General features: G+C 50.6%; 1 protein-coding gene across 1 annotated transcript in view; it reads left to right on the forward strand.

Moving 5' to 3' along the window:
• Positions 1–10,102: 10,102 nt before the first annotated feature.
• Positions 10,103–19,909, forward strand: part of ZAN (zonadhesin) — a 62,069-nt gene continuing 52,262 nt past the window's right edge. The window contains 7 exon segments of the mRNA XM_045389582.2: positions 10,103–10,845; positions 12,377–12,429; positions 13,140–13,286; positions 13,466–13,737; positions 13,917–14,004; positions 15,281–15,433; positions 19,033–19,197. Coding sequence (XP_045245517.2) covers positions 10,793–10,845; positions 12,377–12,429; positions 13,140–13,286; positions 13,466–13,737; positions 13,917–14,004; positions 15,281–15,433; positions 19,033–19,197 — 931 coding nt within the window. The 5' untranslated portion in view covers positions 10,103–10,792.

Consider the following 19,909-nt stretch of genomic DNA (forward strand, 5'->3'; position numbering starts at 1 on the left):
GTGTCTTGCTCTGTTGCCCAGGCTGGAGTGCAGTGGTGCAATCATGGGTCACTGCAGCCTCAAACTCCTGGGCTCAAGCGATCCTCCGGTCCCAGACTCCTGAGTAGATGTGACTAAAGGCATGCATCGCCATGCCCTGCTAATTTCTTAGTTATTTTAATTTTTTTTAGAGATAGAGTCTTGCTATGTTGCCCAGGCTGGTCTCAAACTCTGGGCTCAAGTGATCCTCCCTCCTCAGCCTCCCAAAGTGCTGGGGTTACAGGTGTGAGCCATTGCGCCTGGTTTATTCCTTCTACCTAATCTCTACCTGCTCCCTCACTCCCCTGGGGTGGGGGACATGGAACGAATGAACTCTACTTCCACTCTTAATTTCTACTTCTCATTTTTCCCTTTACTCTGACCACAACTTCAGATTCCTTCTCAGAAATAATGCTTCAGTGGGAAAGGACCACCTGGGAGGGACCTGTGCAGATGGCAAAAACTGTCATAAAACTGTATGGGAGGCCAGGTACAGTGGCTCATGCCTGTAATCCCAGCACTTTGGGAGGCTGAGGCGGGTGGATCACCTGAGGTCAGGTGTTTGAGACCAGCCTGGCCAACGTGGTAAAATCCCATGTCTACTAAAAATACAAAAAATTAGTCGGGTGTGGTGGTGGGCTCCTGTAATCCCAGCTACTCTGGAGGCTGAGGCAAGAGAATCACTGAACCTGGGAGGCGGAGGTGGCAGTGAGCCGAGGTTGTGCCACAGAACTCCAGCCTGGGCGACAAGAGCGAAACTCCGTCTCAAAAACAAAACAAAACAAAAACAAACAAACAAACAAACAAACAAACAAAAACAACTGTATGGGACCCCAGTCCTGGTTGTTATCCCATATATGAGGGCCCGCCTTTCTGCTTGTAGCATCATCTGTAGAGAAGTCAGCCTGTGTTCCCCTGCATATATGCAAACGGGAGAGAATGTTTTGCAATCTGCTTCAGGAAAAATTACGGACAGGTTTTGGAGGTTGGAGGGTACTTGACAGGTGTGTGGGGAGCAGGGCGGTAGGGGTGGAGCTGGAATGTGAGGAGTCTTCGAAGGGGAGGACCCAAGAGAATTTTCCCTCTGTTCTAACCTGCTTCTGGGCTACAGTGCCCTCTTCAGGTCTTACAGGGAACTGCTAGAGAATCCTTAGGCCTGTGACCTTGAACATTTCTCTCTTTTTCTTTTTCTTTCCCTCCCTCCCTCCCTCCCTCCCTTCCTTCCTTCTTTCCTTTTCTTTTCTTTCTTTCTTTTTTTTTTTTTTTTTTTTTTTTTGCAATGGAGTCTCACTCTGTCACCCAGGCTGGAGTGCGGTGGCGCGATTTCGGCTCACTGCAACCTCCGCCTCCTGGGTTCAGGCGATTTTCCTGCCTCAGCCTCCCGAGCAGCTGGGACTACAGGCGCCTGCCAACACACCTGGCTAATTTTTTGTATTTTTAGTAGAGATAGAATTTCACCATGTTGACCAGGCTGGTCTCAAACTCCTGAGCTCAGAGGATCCGCCCACCTAGGCCTCCCAAAGTGCTGGGTTTACAGGCGTGAGCCACTGCGCCCGGCGGTGACCTTGTACATTTCAATACACATTTGTATTGTGGTTTCCACAGATGGCATTTGATTCTTGCACCACGAATGCTGTGAGTCAGTAAAGGAGAAATCTCCCTCTTAGGCTGCTGACATTGGAACTAAGAGGCTTGTTCTTAAGCCGAAGGAATCTGGCTAATAAGAGACCGAGCTAGAACCTGAGCACAGGATTTAGGACTCCTAACCCCAAAGGCTGTCCACCTCTTAGCCTGATTTGTAGTCGAAGGCTCAGACATCTCATCAACGAGTAACCTGCTTTTTCCTCCCTCCTCCCCCGCTGCAGGATACAGGGTCACTGATCTTATTCCACAACTCTCTTCAGACTTCTTACTGCTTTCAGTTTCTAAAATACAATAATAAAAAAAAAATAGTAATTTTCAACCAGATGTTGTGGCTCATGCCTGTAATCCCAGCACTTTGGGAGACCAAGGTGGGAGGATCCCTTGAGCTCAGGAGTTTGAGACCATCCTGGGCAACATAGTGAGACCCCCATCTCTACAAAAAAAAATTTAAAAATTAGCGGGATGTGATGGCATGCACCTGTAGTGCCAGCTACTTGGGAGGCTCAGGGCAAAACAGCACTTTGGGAGGCCGAGGTGGGCGGATCCTCTGAGCTCAGGAGTTTGAGACCAGCCTGGTCAACATGGTGAAACTCCATCTCTACTAAAAATACAAAACATTATCCAGGTGTGTTGGCAGGCACCTGTAGTCCCAGCTACTCGGGAGGCTGAGGCAGGAAAATTGCCTGAACCCGGGAGGCGGAAGTTGCAGTGAGCCGAGATCGCGCCACTGCACTCCAGCCTGGGAGAATCACTCAAGCCTGGGAGGTTGGGGCTGCAGTGAGCTGTGATCACACCACTGCATTCCAGCCTGGGTGACAGAGCAAGATCCCATCCCCACCCCCACAAAAATGGTAGTTATCAAACCTGAACTGTCTGAACCCTCCTGGGATGGATGTGAGAGGCGAATACGTTAGAAACATTTAAAACATTTATTCCAAGTTTATAAAATGGCTACTGTGAAGCCAGCCTTTGCACTAAGTGCTAGGATACATGAAACAACACTCATAGCCCAGTGTCCAGTGGGCAGCCTCCTGGGGGCAAAAAGACAGACACACATTAATTCATTTTATTTTATTTTATTTTATTTATTTTTTGAGACAGAGTCTTGCTGTATCACCCAGGCTGGAGGGCAGTGGTGCAATCTCGGCTCACTTCAACCTCCACCTCCTGGATTCAAGCATTTCTTGTGCCTCGGCCTCCCAAGTAGCTGGGATTACAGGCACATGCCACCATACCTGGCTAATTTGTGCGTGTGTGTGTGTGTGTGTGTGTGTGTGTGTGTGTGTGTGTGTGTTTGAGACGGAGTCTTGTGCTGTCGCCCAGGCTGGAGTGCAGTGGCCGGATCTCAGCTCACTGCAAGCTCCGCCTCCCGGGTTTGTGCCATTCTCCTGCCTCAGCCTCCCGAGTAGCTGGGACTACAGGCGCCCGCCACCTCGCCCGGCTAGTTTTTTGTATTTTTTAGTAGAGATGGGGTTTCACTGTGTTAGCCAGGATGGTCTCGATCTCCTGACCTCGTGATCCGCCCGTCTTGGCCTCCCAAAGTGCTGGGATTACAGGCTTGAGCCACCATGCCTGGCCTTTTTTTTTTTTTTGTGGTAGAGATGGGTTTCTCCATGCTGGCCAGGCTGGTCTCGAACTCCTGATCTCAAGTGATCCACCCACCTCAGTCTCCCAAAATGCTGGGATTACAGGCGTGAGTCACTGCACCTGGCCTTGATGCACATTAATTCAAACACAGTCATTTTGGTATGGGACTCAGTGCTAAGCTGTGCAATGCCAAGAGGCCGGGGAAGCAAAGAACCACAGGAGTTAAAAGAACTAAGTGAGGCCCAGAGTCCGTGCTGAGAGGCAGATTCCCAAGGAAAGTGTTGCCAGATTTCAGAGGTTCTTCGAGTGCAGGCCAGGAAAGGAACTTTCCTCTGAACTATGATTATGGTTATAATTAACAACACATTCAATCTGTGGCATCTGCATGCTACGATTCTCACCCCAACTCCACGAAGCAGGAGTACAATGAGGATCATCCGCATTTGTCAGATGGGGAGCTAAGTTCTGCTGGAAAGTGACAGAGCCAGCTCTTTTGACTTTCCAGTGGGGACAGGAGCCAGCAAAGCCTAGTTCTGAGTCAAGAGGTTACATAATTGTTTAAAGATGATGCCTTCTGTTTGTACAGAGCTTGGCTATTTACATGAAAAGCATGTGATTTCCTGGCCTGCTTTTCATTTGCTCTCCTAATGCCAAGAGGAAGGCCGGGATGTTGGAGGGTCCTCATTTTGCAGAGGAGGAAACTGAGGCCCAGAGAGATTATAGGCCTTGCCCAGGTCATAAAACACGGAGATGGGGCTGGACGAAGTGGCTCATACTGGTAATCCCAGCACTTTGGGAGACTGAGGTGGGAGGATGGCTTGAGCACAAGAGTTCCAGACTGGCCCCAGAAACATAGGGAGACCCTATCTCTAAAAAAAATTTTAAAGTCATGGGGCGTGATGGTGTGCACCTGTAGGCCCAGCGGAAGCAGGAGGGATCACTTGAACCCAGGGATTTGAGACTGCATTGAACTATGACTACAGCGCTGCACTCCAGCCTGGGTGATAGAGCAAGATCCTGTCTCAAAAGAGAGAGAGAGAAAAAAAAAAAAAGTCTGGGTGTGGTGGCTCAGGTCTGTAATTCCTGCACTTTGGAAGACCAAGGTGGGTAGATCACTTGAGGTCAGGAGTTTGAGACCTGCCTGACCAACATGGTGAAACCTCATCTCTACTAAAAATATAAACATTAGCCAGGTGTGGTGGTACACGCCTGTAATCCCAGCTACTTGGGAGGCTGAGGCATGAGGATTGCTTGAACCCGGAAGCAGAGGTTGTAGTGAGCCGAGATGGAGTCGCTGCACTCCATCCTGGGCAACAAGAGTGAGACTCCATCTCAAAAAGAAAAAAAAAAAAAAGAGAGAGAAAGAGTCCCTTTTCTCTCTGACCCAGGGTCACCAGGGAGAAGAAAGAGAAGAGACAGAGTGGATGAGACAGCTGTGGTCAGCAAGGCGTGTCCATCTTCCGCGACCGACTCCTTCCCATTCAATCCCCTGCTGTGGGCTCCTGCTTCTTCCCTGTGTAGGCAGAAGGTACCTATCAACTTCCCTTCTTCCCAACTCTCCGCTCTGAGTACTGCCCTAGAAGCCAACTCAGCTGCCTCCTGCTGCCCCAGCTCTCCATCTTAACTAGAGCCTCTCACTCCTGGGTACCCATTGCCTCAAATCCTGCCTCTGGGCCCAAGCAGCAGGCTGAACAAAGACCTGTCCCCGGCTGGGTGTGGTGGCTCACGCCTGTAATCCCAGCACTTTGGGAGGCCGAGGCGAGCAGATCACGAGGTCAGGAGAGCGAGACCATCCTGGCTAAGATGGTGAAACTCCATCTTTATTAAAAATACAAAAAATTAGCTGGGGGTGGCGGCGTGTGCCTGTAGTCCCAGCTACTCCGGAGGCTGAGGCAGGAAAACGGCATGAACCCAGGAGGTGGAGGTTGCAGTGAGCCGAGACTGCGCCACTGCACTCCAGCCTGGGCGACAGAGAGAGACTGTCTCAAAAAACAGACAAACAAACGACAATAACAACAAAAAAACCTGTCCCCAGTTCACAGGTCACCTAGGAATTTTTTTTTTTTTTTTTTTTTTCTGAGATGGGTTTCGTTCTTGTTGCCCAGGCTGTGGTGCAATGGAGCAATCTCAGCTCACTGCAACCTCCACTTCCCGGGTTCAAGTGATTCTCCTGCCTCTGCCTCCTGAGTAGCTGGGATTACAGGCATACGCTACCACACCCGGCTAATTTTGTATTTTTAGTAGAGACGGGGTTTCTCCATGTTGGTCAGGCTGGTGTCAAACTCCCCACCTCAGGTGATCAGCCCACCTCAGCCTCCCAAAGTGCTGAGAATACAGGCATGAGCCACCGCGCCTGGCCAGTCACCTAGGATTCTACTGGAATTACTGAACTAGGATTCTATTGGAATTACGTGATCTCACCACGGTAGGGCTTGTTGCTGGGGTTGCATTAGCTAAATAGGGCCTTTTAGACACTGGAATCTAAGCTGAATGCTAATTTTATTATTTCAAGCTGGTCAAAGTTAATTCTACTAAAATTCCATCATAAAACTGTGGCATCGTGAAAGATTGTTGGCAACAGATAAATAGATGATAGTATAGTTTCTCAACTTATGGGAGTCATGCCCAAATGTCTCTAAACTCCCTTATTTATTTAAGAAAATTGATTACTAAAAATGGCCGGTGGCTCATGCCTGTAATCCCAACACTTTGGGAGGCCAAGGTGGGCGGATCACCTGAGGTCAGGAGTTCTAGACCAGCCTGAGCAACATGGTGAAATCCTGTCTCTACTAAAAATACAAAAATTGTCTGGGCGTGGTGGTGCACGCCTGTAATCCCAGCTACTTGGAAGTCTGAGGCAGGAGAATCACTTGAACCTGGGAGGCGGAGGTTGCAGTGAGTTGAGATCGTACCATTGCACTCCATGCTGGGCAACAAGGGCAAAACAAGAGAAAAAAAAAGTATGTGACCAGGCGCAGTGGTGTACACTTGTAATATCAGCACTGTGGGAGGCCAAGGTGGGAGGATCACTTGAGGCTGGTAGTTCGAGACCAGCCTGGTCAACATAGCAAGACCCCATCTCTATAAAAAAATGTTTTTAAAAATTAGCTGGGCTACTAAAAAGTAGGCTGTAGTTCCAACTACTTGGGAGGCTGAGGTTGTAGTGAGCTATGATTGAGCCACTGCACTCCAACCTGGGTGATAGAGTGAGACACTGGATCAAAAAAAAAAGTGACTGCCACACATAGATTTCTTTCTTTTATTATTGTTATTATTATTTTTTGAGACAGAGTCTCACTCTGTCACCCAGGCTGGAGTGCAATGGCGTGATCTTGGCTCACTGCAACCTCCACCTCCTGGGTTCAAGCGATTCTCCTGCCTCAGCCTCCTAAGTAGCTGGGATTATAGGTGCACATCACCATGCCCAGCTAATTTTTGTATTTTTAGTACATGCTGGGTTTCACCATGTTGGCCAGGTTGATCTCGAACTCCTGGCCTCAGGTTATCCACCCTCTTTGGCCTCCCAAAGTGTTGGGATTATAGGTGTGAGCCACTGCACCCAGCCAACATCATAGATTTCTGTCTTTAAAAAAATCTTGGCTGTACTGATTGAGCCTCCTCCACAGTCTTACAGAGGAAGGAGCTAAAACACAGAGAGGGTGAGAAAAGTCCCTAAAGACACACAGCAAATTTAGGACTGGGCTCCAGTTCTCTCCAGGGGTTTTCCACAGCCCAAGATCTCTCATACCTGTTCCTGCAGCTGCCAGTCTTGTCAAGGTTGCCAGTCTCTGGGGCCTTGCTGGTTCCTGACTCCCTAAAATACAGGGCCCAAGGGTCCTCCCCAATTTTCCTGTCCTGCCTTGAGCTCCCCACCCCCACTTCCAGACAGATTGGGAGCTGTGACCCCCAGCTCTGTGGTCCCAAAGGGAGGTCAGCTAAAGCAGCCACCAGGGGACTCATTGCCCAACAGGGAGTGGCTATTATCAATGTCTTCTGCTGCTCTTCCCTGGGTTAACCATTTCCTGACCCTTGCCCCTCTGTTGATTCCTCTGCTAACCTGGTATGGAGGAAGGGTGGACAAGGGCTTGGGATGGGCACCCTTGATATCCCCAGCTCTGACACAAACAGGCAGGGGGGCTCTCAGTCCTCAGATGTAATCCCTGCCTGGGTTCTGTTGGCATTCCGTGGCGAGGCTCTTCAGCCTCATTTGGGCAGAAGGGGTCCTGGGGACTGCAAAGGGGCTTTCTTTTTCTTTTATTTATTTCTTTTTAGAAACATGGTCTCCTTGTGTTGCCCAGGCTGAAGTGCGGTGGTGCCATCATAGCTCACTGTAGCCTTGAACTCCTGGGCTCAGGCGACCCTCCTGCCTCAGCCTCCTGAGTAGCTGGAACTACAGGTGCGCACCACCACGCTTAGATAATTTTTGTATTTTTTGTGTAGAGGGTGGGTTCTCACTATGTTGCTCAAGCTGGTCTCAAATTTCTGGGCTCAAGCAATCCTCCTACCTTGGCCTCCCAGAGTTCTGGGATTACAGGCACAAGCCACTGCACCTGGCCATTTCTTTCTTTCTTTCGTTATTTTTTGAGACACATTTTTGCTCTTGTTGCCCAGGCTGGAGTGCAATGGCGCGATCTTGGCTCACTGCAACCTCCGCCTCCCAGGTTCAAGCAATTCTCCTGCCTCAGCCTCCTGAGTAACTGGGAGTACAGGCATGTGCCCCCATGCCCAGCTAATTTTTTTGTATTTAGTCGAGACTGAGTTTCACCATGTTGGTCAGGCTGGTCTCGAACTCCTGACCTCAAGTGATCCGCCCACCTCGGCTTCCCAAAGTGCTGGGATTACAGGCATGAGCCACTGTGCCCAGCCTCCGGCCATTTCTTAATATGATCCAACCACATACCTACTGATAAATATTTATCATGATAATTTTTCCTATTGTAAACAATGTTGCAATTAACATCTTTAGGTATGGGCAAATTTGTGCAAAGTGCATGTACTTCTGCAGCAAGATTCCTAGAAAGGAAATGTTAGGTCAAAGATATGCACATTTGAAAGTTCAATAGTCATTGTCAAATGCCTTCTAAGAAGTCTTCTGGCCAGGCACAATGGCTCATGCCTGTAATCCCAACACTCTGGGAGGCCAAGGTGGATGGATCACCTGACATCAGAAGTTCGAGACTAGCCTGACCAACATGATGAAATCCCATCTCTACTAAAAATACAAAATTAGCCGGGTGTGGTGGCGCATGCCTGTAATCCCCACTACTTGGGAGGCTGAGGCAAGATAATTGCTTGAACTCAGGAGGCAGAGGTTGCAGTGAGCTGAGATTGTGCCATTGCACTCTAGCCTGGGTGACAGAGAGAGACTCCTCCCCAAAAACAAACAAGCAAAGAAACAAACAAACCAAAAAACAAACGCCTTCTAAGAAGTTTTCACCGTCTGGGCACAATGGCTCATGTTTGTAATCTCAGCACTTTGGGAGACTGAGGCAGGAAGATCACTGGAGCCCAGTAATTTGAGACCAGCCTGGGCAACATAGTGAGACCCTATCTCTATAAAAAAACAAAAACAAAAACAAACCCAAAAATTAGCTAGGCATGGTGGCTCGTGCCTGTAATCCCAACTACCCTGGGAGGCTGAGGTGGGAGGATTGCTTGAGCCTGGGAGGTTGAGGCTGCAGTAAGCTGTGATGGCACCACTGCACTCCAGCCTGGGCCACAGAGTGAGACCCTGTCTCAAAAAAAAAAAAAAAAAAGTTTTCACCAACATTCTTTTTTTGTTTTGTTTCGAGACAGGGTCTCACTCTGTTGCTCTGGCTGGAGTGCAGTGGCTTGATCATAGCTCACTGCAGCCTCGAACACCTAAGTCCTCCCGCCTCAACCTCGCAACCAGCTGGGACCCACCGGCACATACTGCCATGCTTGGTTTATTTTTACATTTTTTGTGGAGACAGTGTCTCACTCTTTTACCCAGGCTGGTCTCTAGCCTCAAGCAGTCCTACCATCTCTGCCTCAAAAAAGCACTTGGGATTAGCAGCATGAGCCACCGCACCTGGCCACCAACCTACAGTCTTATCATCACTGAGTTCGTATCTACCTGCATCTTGTCCAACACTTCATACTACCGATCTTTCAAATTTTTGTCGGCTGGGCGCACTAGCTCACGCCTGTAATTCCAGCACTTTGGAAGGCCAAGGCAGGCAGATCACTTGAGCCCAGGAGTTTAAGACCAGCCTCGGCGACATGGCAAAACCCTGTTTCTGCAAAATATACAAAAATTAGCCGGGCTTGGTGACGTGTGCTGGTAGTCCCAGCTACTCCAGAGGCTAAGATGGGAGGATCACCTGAGCCCAGGGGGTTGAGGCTGCAGTAAGCCAAGTCATGCTGCTGCGCTCCAGCCTGGGTAACAGAACAAGGTCCTGTCTCAAAAAAAAAAAAGGTCAATATAAGAGTCATAGTTTTAATTAGCATTTCCCTTATTACTAGTGAAACAGAACAGCTTTTCAGATGTTTGCTGGTTGTTTGTATCTTTTCCTCTGTGACTTATCTTTCTCAGTGATTTGCCAATAGGCATTTGCAGTCCTTTTTTATTTTTGACATGGAGTCTCACGATCTCAGCTCACTACAACCTCCACCTACCAAGTTCAAGCGATTCTCGTGCCTCAGCCTCCTGAGTAGCTGGGATTATGAGCATGTGCCACCACCGCTGGCTAATTTTTTGTATTTTTAGTAGAGATGGGGTTTTGCCATGTTGGCCAGGCTGGTCTTGAACTCCTGACCTCAAGTGATCCACCCACCTTGGTGTCCCAAATGCTGGGATTACAGGTGTGACCCACCACATCTGGCCGTTTGCAGTCCTTCCTTCACCTAACTCTCCAGTTGCCACCGTTGCCAGTTATAGAATTTTAGGTTTGAAATGGTTTTCTGTTGGAATTCTGCAGACAATGTTCCGCTGCCTCTTAGACTCCATGGTTGCTATTGAAAAGCCGGATGCCATGTTGATTTCTGATCGTTGGTATATGACCTGTTATTGTCTGTCTGAAAGTGTTTCAGATCTTCTCTTCCCTGATAGTCTGAAATCCAGTGCTTCCATGGGTCTCTGTGTATTCATCACCCTGGATACCTTTTTAATCTAGAGACTTGTATATTTCAGTGCTGGATATTTTCTTGTGTGTTTTTCTTTTTAAAATAATAATTTCTTTTCCTTTGTTCTCTCTTTTTGAACTCCTTTTGTTTGAGGTTAGACTTTTGTTTGAGATTGATCCTCCAAACCTGTTTCCTTTTTGTTTCTTTCTCTTTTTTTCCCCCCTTCTCTCTAGTTTATTTCCCTCAATTTCAATCTACAATGCTTCTACTGGATGGTAAATTTCAACTCTCGTAGTTTTAATTTCCCAGAGCTTTTCTGTTTCTGTGTTTCTCTGTTCATTTTTCATGGCATCCTTGGAAGGATGCCAAGCTAAGGAGGCCAGGGGTGAATAAAAGGGGTCCAGGCTCCCAACTGTGCCCTTCTCCTCTCCCCTGGGAGCCACCACTGAGGTTCCTCATGGTTCCTCCAGTCTGGACTCTGCTGCTGCTGGTGGGGGCTGCCCATCTCAGGTAAGCTGGGCCCAGCGGGTAATGATAAACCAGGGTCAGTTGAGGGTGGCTGTAGGAATATGGAAGGGCAGAGCTGGAGGGGGTGAGCAGGCTAACTACAAAAGACCTGGAGAGAGGCCGGGCGCGGTGGCTCACACCTGTAATCCCAGCACTTTGGGAGGCTGAGGTGGGCGGATCACGAGGTCAGGAGATCAAGACCATGCTGGCCAACATGGTGAAATCCCGTCTCTACTAAAAATACAAAAAATTAGCCAGGTGTGGTGGTGCACACCTGTAGTCCCAGCTACTTTGGAGGCTGAGGCAGGAGAATCGCTTGAACCTGGGAGGCAGAGTTTGCGGTGAGCCGAGATCATGCCATTGCACTCCAGCCTGGGTGACAGAGTGAGACTCCATCTCAAAAAAAAAAAAAAAAACCTGGAGAGGAAGGGGGAAACCCGGTGGGATGGAAATGGGTTGACCTTGACTGCTGACCAGGAAGGGGGAGAGCTGCACAGGCCCAGAGCCTGGAATTAAGGGGCAGGTTCTGGGAGCAGGACAGGGCTACAATGTGAGAAGGGACAGAGGAGGTGCAGAGCTGGAAGACACATCTAAGGCTAGGAGAGAAGGATCGAGGGGTCAGGCCCTCAGGAAATGGACAAGACCTAGGGTGGACCCAGCTGATGAGGGAGACTTAAGTATGAGGCAGCAAAGAAATGACGGATGACAGGCCGGGCGTGGCGGCTCACCCCTGTAATCCCAGCACTTTGGGAAGCCGAGGCAGGTGGATCACCTGAGGTCAGGTGTTCGAGACCAGCCTGACCAACATGGTGAAACCCTGTCTGTACTAGCCAGGTATGGTGGTGCCTGCCTGTAATCCCAGCTACTGGGGAGTCTGAGGCAGGAGAGTCACTTGAACCCAGGAGGCAGAGATTGCAGTGAGCCGAAATTGCACCACTGCACTCCAGCCTGGGCAACAAGAGTGAAATTCCGTCTCAAAAAAAAAAAAAAAAAAAAGAAATGATGGATGTCTTGGTGTCCTGCAGTGTGTTTGGGAGAATTTGAACAAGTAGAACTTCAACAACAAAAAACTGAGGTCTGAGCACAGTGGCTCCTACTTGTAATCCCAGCACTTTGGGAGGCCAAGGTGGGAGGATTGCATGAGGTCAGGAGGTCATGGCCAGCCTGTGCAACATAGAAAGACCCCATCTCTATAAAAAATAGAAATAAATTAGCTGGGTGTGGTGGCATGCTCCTGTAGTCCCAGCTACTGGGGAGGTTGAGGTGGGAGGATTGCTGGAGCCCAGAGGTTTGAGGCTGCAGTGAGTTGTGATTGCACCACTGCACTCTAGCCTGAGTGCCAGGGAAAAGAAAAGAAAAGAAAAAAAAAAAGAAAAAAAGTCAAGTCACATACATTCACTGCATAAACACGGATCATCCTTACGTGACCACTCAGAAAGCTCATAGTCACTGAATGACTTATAATTCTTATAATTCTTTTAATTCTTGATAATGACAAGAGTTGCATTTTTGCTTTCTCCAAACCACCCCCAAGGAGAGAGAAGCCTCCGGACAAGAAGCTGGTTGTTCGCAGCTCTGGGAACAACTGTGAGTTGGAAACCAGGAGTGCTAAGATTCCTCCTCCCTCCTCTGAACCCACATTCTGCCACCAGAACGCCAGTGCCTGAGTTCCTAGCAGAAGCAGCCACCTCCAGTCCCCTCCTGGCATCAGCCAGGACTACAAAACGTGTCCCGCCAGACCAAGTCCAGCCCTCCAACCTCGGTTCATGTCCCCGACCTTGGCATTCTGTCCACTCTCCCAGACCCGAATTTCTCCTAAAAGATTCTTTCTTTCAAATCTCTGCTCTGGGCCGGGTGCTGTGACTCACACCTGTAATTCCAACACTTAGGGAGGCCGAGGTGGGAGGATGGCTTGAGGCCAGGAGTTTGAGAGCAGCCTGGGCAACACAGTAAGACTCTATCTCTACAAAAAACAAACAATTTCTGCTCTGGACCCCAAGTCTTTGTGACAGCTTTCTTTTTATTTTCTTTTTTTGAGACGGAGTCTCCCTCTGTTGCTCAGGCGGGAGTGCAGTGGCGTGATCTTGGCCTCACTGCAAAGGTCACCTCCTGGGTTCAAGCGATTCTCTTGCCTCAGCCTCCCCAGTAGCTGGGACTACAGGTGTGCGCCACCACACCCGGCTGATTTCATGGCAGCTTTCTCTAAGCGTAGCAATCTTGCTACTTCCATCTCCCAGTGTGGTTCTGGGCCCTGCCCCTGTCCTCTCTGAAACCTCACAGTGACCCGTTCTTCCTAGACGTTCTCACCCAGTGTGATTTTGAGGATGACGCCAAACCCCTCTGTGACTGGTCCCAAGTGTCCGCAGATGATGGAGACTGGGTTCGAGCCAGCGGGCCCTCTCCCACTGGCACCACCGGGCCTCCCGGGGGGTACCCCAATGGAGGTAAGCGGCTACGGTTTCCGGGGGACCATGAGCAGGGAGGTGTCTGGGAGGCGGGGATGGCTAGATGGAGGGAGAAGGGAGGCAACCAGAACGGAGTGCCTGGGCTCTGAGAAGGGGATGGGTGGGGGCAGCCCTCGGAGGTGACTGGGCCTCAGGGTCCTGGGCTCTGCCTCCCCCAGAGGGCAGCTATCTGCATATGGAATCCAACAACTTCCACCGTGGGGGTGTGGCCCGCCTGCGCAGCCCCAACTTATGGGAGCAAGGCCCCCTCTGCGTGAACTTCGCCTACCACATGTTTGGGCTGTCTTGGGGCGCCCAGCTCAGGCTGCTGCTGCTCTCGGGTGAAGAGGGCCGCCGCCCCCACGTGCTCTGGAAACACCGGAACACCCAGAGACCCTCCTGGATGCCCACCACTGTCACTGTGCCCGCAGGGTTCACCCTGCCCACCCGAGTAAGGCCAGGGGCAAATTCTGGGACCTCAGGGGAAATCTGGGTGTCGGGGAGCCTGGGGGTGGGGATGTGGCAAAAAGGGATTGTGGGGGCCAAGCCATCTGAAATCAGGAAGGAAACTAGGAGCCAGGAGGCCTGGCTGAGGGGCTCATGGGGTTGGGTCCATTTATCCTCTTGCAGCTGATGTTTGAGGGAACACGGGGTAGCACTGCCTACCTGGACATTGCCCTGGATGCCCTCTCTATTCGCCGGGGCTCCTGCAATCGCGGTGAGTCCCTGTCCCTCCTCCTCCCACCGCCTGCCCTCGGACCCTTTTCTCTCTGCCCTTGCACAACCACCCAGGGTGGCAGGAGCAGTTCATGGACCAGGAGTCTAGCTGCTTCCCCTGCCTCTGCCCTCCACGCCAGAGGCAGAGATCACGCCACTGCACTCCAGACTGGGTGACAGAACAAGACTCTGCCTCAAAAAAAAAAAAAAAAAAGATGAAAATGAAAGGTGCCAGAGAAAGGAGATGAGGAGCTGGCTGTACTGGGTCTGCCAGGTGGAGCTTGTAGGGCTTTGACTCTGGTAGCAGCCACGCTTAAAGAGAGGTCTCCTCCGCCCAGCACTGTGGCTCAGGCCTGTAATCCCAGCACCTTGGGAGGCCAAGGTGGGAGGATGGTGTGAGGCCAGGAGTTTGAGATCAGCCTGGGCAACATAGGGAGACCCCCATGTCTACAAAAGAATTTATTTATTTATCTATTTGAGACAGAATTTCACTCTTGTCACCCAGGCTGGATGCAGTGGCGTGATCTCGGCTCACTGCAACTTCCGCCTCTTGGGTTCAAATGATTCTCCTGCCTCAGTCTCCGAAGGAGCTGGGATTACAGGTGCCCACCACCATGCCTGGCTAATTTTTGTATGTTTAGTAGAGCTGGGGTTTCATTGTGTTGGCAAGGCTGTTCTAGAACTCTTGACCTCAGGTGATCTGCCCACCTCAGCCTCCCAAAATGCTGAGATTACAGGCTTAAGCCACCGCGCCTGGCCAAAAACTTTTTAAAAATTAGCCGCGTTGGCCGGGCACGGTGGCTCAAGCCTGTAATCTCAGCACTTTGGAAGGCCAAGATGGGCGGATCACGAGGTCAGGAGATTGAGACCATCCTGGCTAACATGGTGAAACCCCGTCTCTACTAAAAAATACAAAAAACTAGCCGGGTGAAGTGGCGGGTGCCTGTAGTCCCAGCTACTCAGAAGGCTGAGGCAGGAGAATGGCGTGAACCCGGGAGGCAGAGCTTGCAGTGAGCTGAGATCCGGCCACTGCACTCCAGCCTGGGCGACAGAGCGAGACTCCGTCTAAAAAAAAAAAAAAAAAATTAGCTGGGCATGGTGGTGCCACCTGTAGTCTTAGCTACTCAGGAGGCTGAGGTGGGAGGACTGCTTGAGTCCAGGAGTTCGAGGCTGCAATGAGCTATGATTACACCACTGTACTCTTAGCCTGGGTGACAGAGACCCTGTCTCTAAAAAAGAAGAAAATATTATATCTTCCCTTCTTTCTTTCCTCTCAGTCTGTATGATGCAAACATGCAGCTTTGACATTCCAAATGACCTCTGTGACTGGACCTGGATCCCAACTGCCTCCGGGGCCAAGTGGACTCAGAAGAAAGGGTCGTCGGGAAAGCCAGGCGTGGGGCCTGATGGCGACTTCTCTAGCCCTGGTAGTGAGTAGCGGCCATGCTTCTGTCCGTTGACTTTCTGGGCACCACGCACCCTACTGTAATTGCCCTGGGACGGTCTGGCATGAACACCTACAGCTTCAAGCCTCTTATCAGCTCAAGTTTCACGCAGGAAGCTGATTTCAAGAACCCAGCCAGCCTCCCCCACCACCGCCCTACAAGCTCTACCTGGCACACCCAATACAGCCAGCTCCTCATCTCCTTTCTCTGGCACCTTTCTTTTTTTTTTTTTTTTTTTTTTTGAGACGGAGTCTCGCTCTGTCGCCCAGGCTGGAGTGCAGTGGCCAGATCTCAGCTCACTGCAAGCTCCGCCTCCCGGGTTCCCGCCATTCTCCTGCCTCAGCCTCCCGAGTAGCTGGGACCACAGGCGCCGCCACCTCGCCCGGCTAATTTTTTGTGTTTTTAGTAGAGACGGGGTTTCGCCGTGTTAGCCAGGATGGTCTTGATCTCCTGACCTTGTGATCCGCCCATCTCGGCCTCCCAAAGTGCTGGGATTACAGGCTTGAGCCACCGCGCCCGGCCCCATTTTTTTTTTTTTTTTTTTTTTGAGGCAGAGTCTCATTCTATCACCCAGTCTGGAGTGCAGTGGCGTGATCTCTGCTCACTGCAACCTCTGCCTCCTAGGTTTAAGCAATTCTCCTGCCTCAACCTCCCGAGTAGCTGGGACTACAGGCATGCACCACCACACCCGGATAATTTTTGTAGTTTTTGTAGAGACAGGGTTTCACCATGTTGGCCAGGCTGGTCTCGAACTCCTGACCTCAAGTGATCCACCTGCCTCAGCCTCCCAAATGCTGGGATTACAGGCATGAGTCATTGCTTCTGGCCCCTTTCATTCTTCATTCATTCAAGAAATACTGAGCACCTACAATATGCCAGCTGCTGTCCTAGGCACTTGAGATACACCAGTGTACAAAACAGACAAGGAAGAGTAGGGTGGGGTAGTGGGGGACAGTTACCTAAACAAAGTAAATATAGTTATAAAGTGAGCAGTGCCACTGGGAAAATAAAAAGTTGAACAAGTTTGGAGCCAAGTGCACTGGCTCACGCCTGTAATCCCAGCACTTTGGGAGGTGGAGGCAGGCAGATCACCTGAGGTCAGGAGTTTGAGACCAGCCTGGCCAACATAGCAAAACCCTGTCTCTACTACAAATACAAAAAATTAGCTGGGCGTGGTGGTGTGCGCCTGTAATCCTGTAATCTCAGCTACTCAGGAGGCTGAAGTGGGAGAATTGCTTGAATCTGGGAGGCGGAGATAGTGCCACTGCACTCCAGCCTGGACAACAGAGTGAGACTCCGTCTCAATAAAAATAAATAAGTAAATAAATAAATAAATAAGGCCTTAAGCCCTGGCCCCACCTTCGCTGGAAGCCGGCCAGCCCTCTCTGCCACCCCTCAGCATTTTAAAATTATGTACTGTGGACTGTGCCCAGGAGCTTCAGTAAATGCTGGCTGGCCTTTTGGCTTTTTATTTTTCCTTTTTCTCCCTTTCCATTTCCATCTTGCTCGCTTCCTTATATTTTCTTCGCCTTTCACTTTTTTTCTTTCACTTTTTTTTTCTCCCATTTCTCCTCTTCCGTTTCTCATAGGTCTCCTCGATTTTATTTTCTTTCTTTCTTTTTTTTTTTTTTTGGATACAGAGTCTCATTCTGTTGCCCAGGCTGTAGTGCGGTGGCGCCATCTCAGCTCACTGCAACCTCTGTCTCCCGAGTTCAAGCGATTCTCCTGACTCAGCCTCCCGAGTAGCTGGGATTACAGGTGCCCGCCACCACACTCGGCTAATTTTTGTATTTTTAGTAGAGACGGGGTTTCGCATGTTGGCCAGGCTGGTCTTGAACGCCGGACCTCAGGTGATCCACCCGCCTCGGCCTCCCAAAGTGCTGGGATTACAGGCGTGAGCCACTGCACTCAGCCGTGAGTTACCAATTATTTATTTATTTATTTCTGAGACAGAGTCTCCCTCTGTCTCCCAGGCTGGAGTACAGTGACTTGATCTCAGCTCACAGCAACCTCTACCGCCCAGGTTCAATTGATTCTCCTACTTCAGCCTCCTGAGTAACTGGGACTACAGGTGTGCGCCACCATGCCCAATTAATTTTTGTATTTTTAGTAGAGATGGGGTTTCCCTATGTTGGTCAGGCTGGTCTCGAACTCCTGACCTCAGGTGATCCGCCCGCCTCAGTTTCCCAAAGTGCTGGGATTACAGGCGTGAGCCACTGCGCCAGCCCGTCTCCTTGATTTCTCTTTCACCATTTCCCCACTTCCTTTCCTTTCCCTTCCCTCTTCCTTCCCGGTTGTTTCCTTTCTCTCCTTCCTCCTGCCCATTCCCGCCATTCCAGCCTCTTCGTCGCCGCTCAGGATCACACCTTCCGCAGGAGTGAGCGCGCACCAGGCAGGACCGAGCGCGCGCCAGGCGTGACTCCCTGGGACTCGGGCGCGAGCACGCACGCGAGCGCGCTCCCCACGAGTTGGCAGCCGCTTATATTTTCCTCTTCGCTACCAGTTGCGTCACCTAGCGAGGTCCACGCTGATTGGCTGTCTGAGCTGGGGGCCGAGGTGGTGTTGGGTGAGAGGGGGTTTGCCGCTTGCTGGTCTGTGTCAGAGCCGCTGTGACTCTCACCAGTTTGTGTGAATAGGTTATGTCCAGCGGGTAAAGAAAAGGAAGAGGCAACCAGGTGTAGTGGCTCAAGCCTGTACTTGAGCACTTTGGGAGGCCAAGGCGGGAGGATTGCTTGAGGCCAGGAGACCAAGACCCGCCTGGGCAACATAGTGAGACCCCATCTCTTAAAAAAAAAAATTAGCTGGGCATAGTGGTGTGCACCTGGAGTCCCAGCTACTCGGGAGGCTGTGGCAAGAGGATTGCTTGAGCCCAGGAGTTTGAGACCTATGCCACTACACTTTAGCCTGGACAACAGAGCCATACCCTGTCTCAGAAAAGAAAAAAGAAAAAAAGGAACAGGCTATGACTCTAGTGGACCTTAAGAGTTAGCACCCAGGCCAGACGTGATGGCTCGTGACTGTAATCCCTTGGGAAGCCAAGGTGGGTGGATCATTTGAACCTAGGAGTTCAAGACCAGCCTGGGCAATGTGGGGAAACCCCATCTTTAAAAAAAAAAAAAATAGAAAAATTAGCAGGGCTTGGTGGCGCACACCTGTAGTCCCAACTACTTAAGGAGGCTGAGGTGGGAGGACCACCTGAGCCCGGGGAGGTTGAGTCTGCAGTGAACCATGAGAGCCATGATTGCGCCACTGCACTCCAGCCTGGGCAACAGAGTGAGACTGTCTCAAAAACAAAAACAAAACAACAAAAAAGAGTTAACACCCAAAAGACAAAGTTCTAGTTGCTGCTTTGGAGAAGGTGTCTGGCATTTCCCATGGCAGCGCCGGGTCCTTACCCAGCCCAAGTATTTCTGGGAAAGTCAAAGACCTCAGTCAGTTGGCATAGGACTACATTGGCACTGCCTGATTCCAGGCTGCTGTTGGGGCTCCCCAGGGACAAGTCCCCAGCCTCCTCAGAGCCCTATCTCTGCTGCCATCTTCCCTCAATTCCATCCACCTCAATTCCCTGGCCTTTTGCTTCACAGGTGGCCACTACATGCTCCTGGACCCCAAGAATGCAAGACCCGGGCAGAAAGCCGTCCTTCTGAGTCCCGTGAGCCCGTCCTCCGGCTGTCTGAGCTTTTCCTTCCACTACGTCCTCCGGGGCCAGTCTCCTGGTGCAGCCCTCCACGTTTATGCTTCCGTCTTGGGTTAGAGCGGAGAATTCACGGGATTTACACTGACTGGGCGCATCTCCCAGGGTTGGCTTGATGGGGAAACATGGGGCATTCCTCAGGGTCTAGGGAGGTCTGGAATATGTGTGAGATTATTCCATGAAGTGGAAATCATGGCTGGGAGGGCTCTTTGGGAGGCCGAGGCGGGCAGATCACGAGGTCAGGAGATCGAGACCATCCTGGCCAACATGGTGAAACCCTGTCTCTACTAAAAATACAAAAATTAGCTGCCTGTAGTCCCAGCTACACAGGAGGCTGAGGCAGGAGAATCGCTTGAACCCGGGAGGTGGAGGTTGCAGTGAGCTGAGATCGTGCCACTGCACTCCAGCCTGGCGACAGAGTGAGACTCCATCTCAAATAAAAAAGAAGGTTGTGCTGGCCTGGCACGGTGACTTACGCCTGTAATCCTGCACTTTGGGAGGCTGAGGCTGGTGGATCACTTGAGGTCAGGAGTTTGAGACCAGCCTGGCCAACATAGAGAAACCTTGTCTCTACTAAAAGTACAAAAATTAACCAGGTGTTGTGGCACACGCCTGTAATCTCAGCTACTCAAGAGGCTGAGGTAAGAGAATCGCTTGAACCTAGGAGACTGAAGTTGCAGTGAGCCAGGATAGTGCCACTGCACTCCGGCCTGGGCAACAGAGCAAGACTCCATCTCAAAAAATAATAATGATAAATAAATAAAATA

This window comes from Macaca fascicularis, chromosome 3 (genome assembly GCF_037993035.2).
Source record: "Macaca fascicularis isolate 582-1 chromosome 3, T2T-MFA8v1.1".
Lineage (NCBI taxonomy): Eukaryota > Metazoa > Chordata > Mammalia > Primates > Cercopithecidae > Macaca > Macaca fascicularis.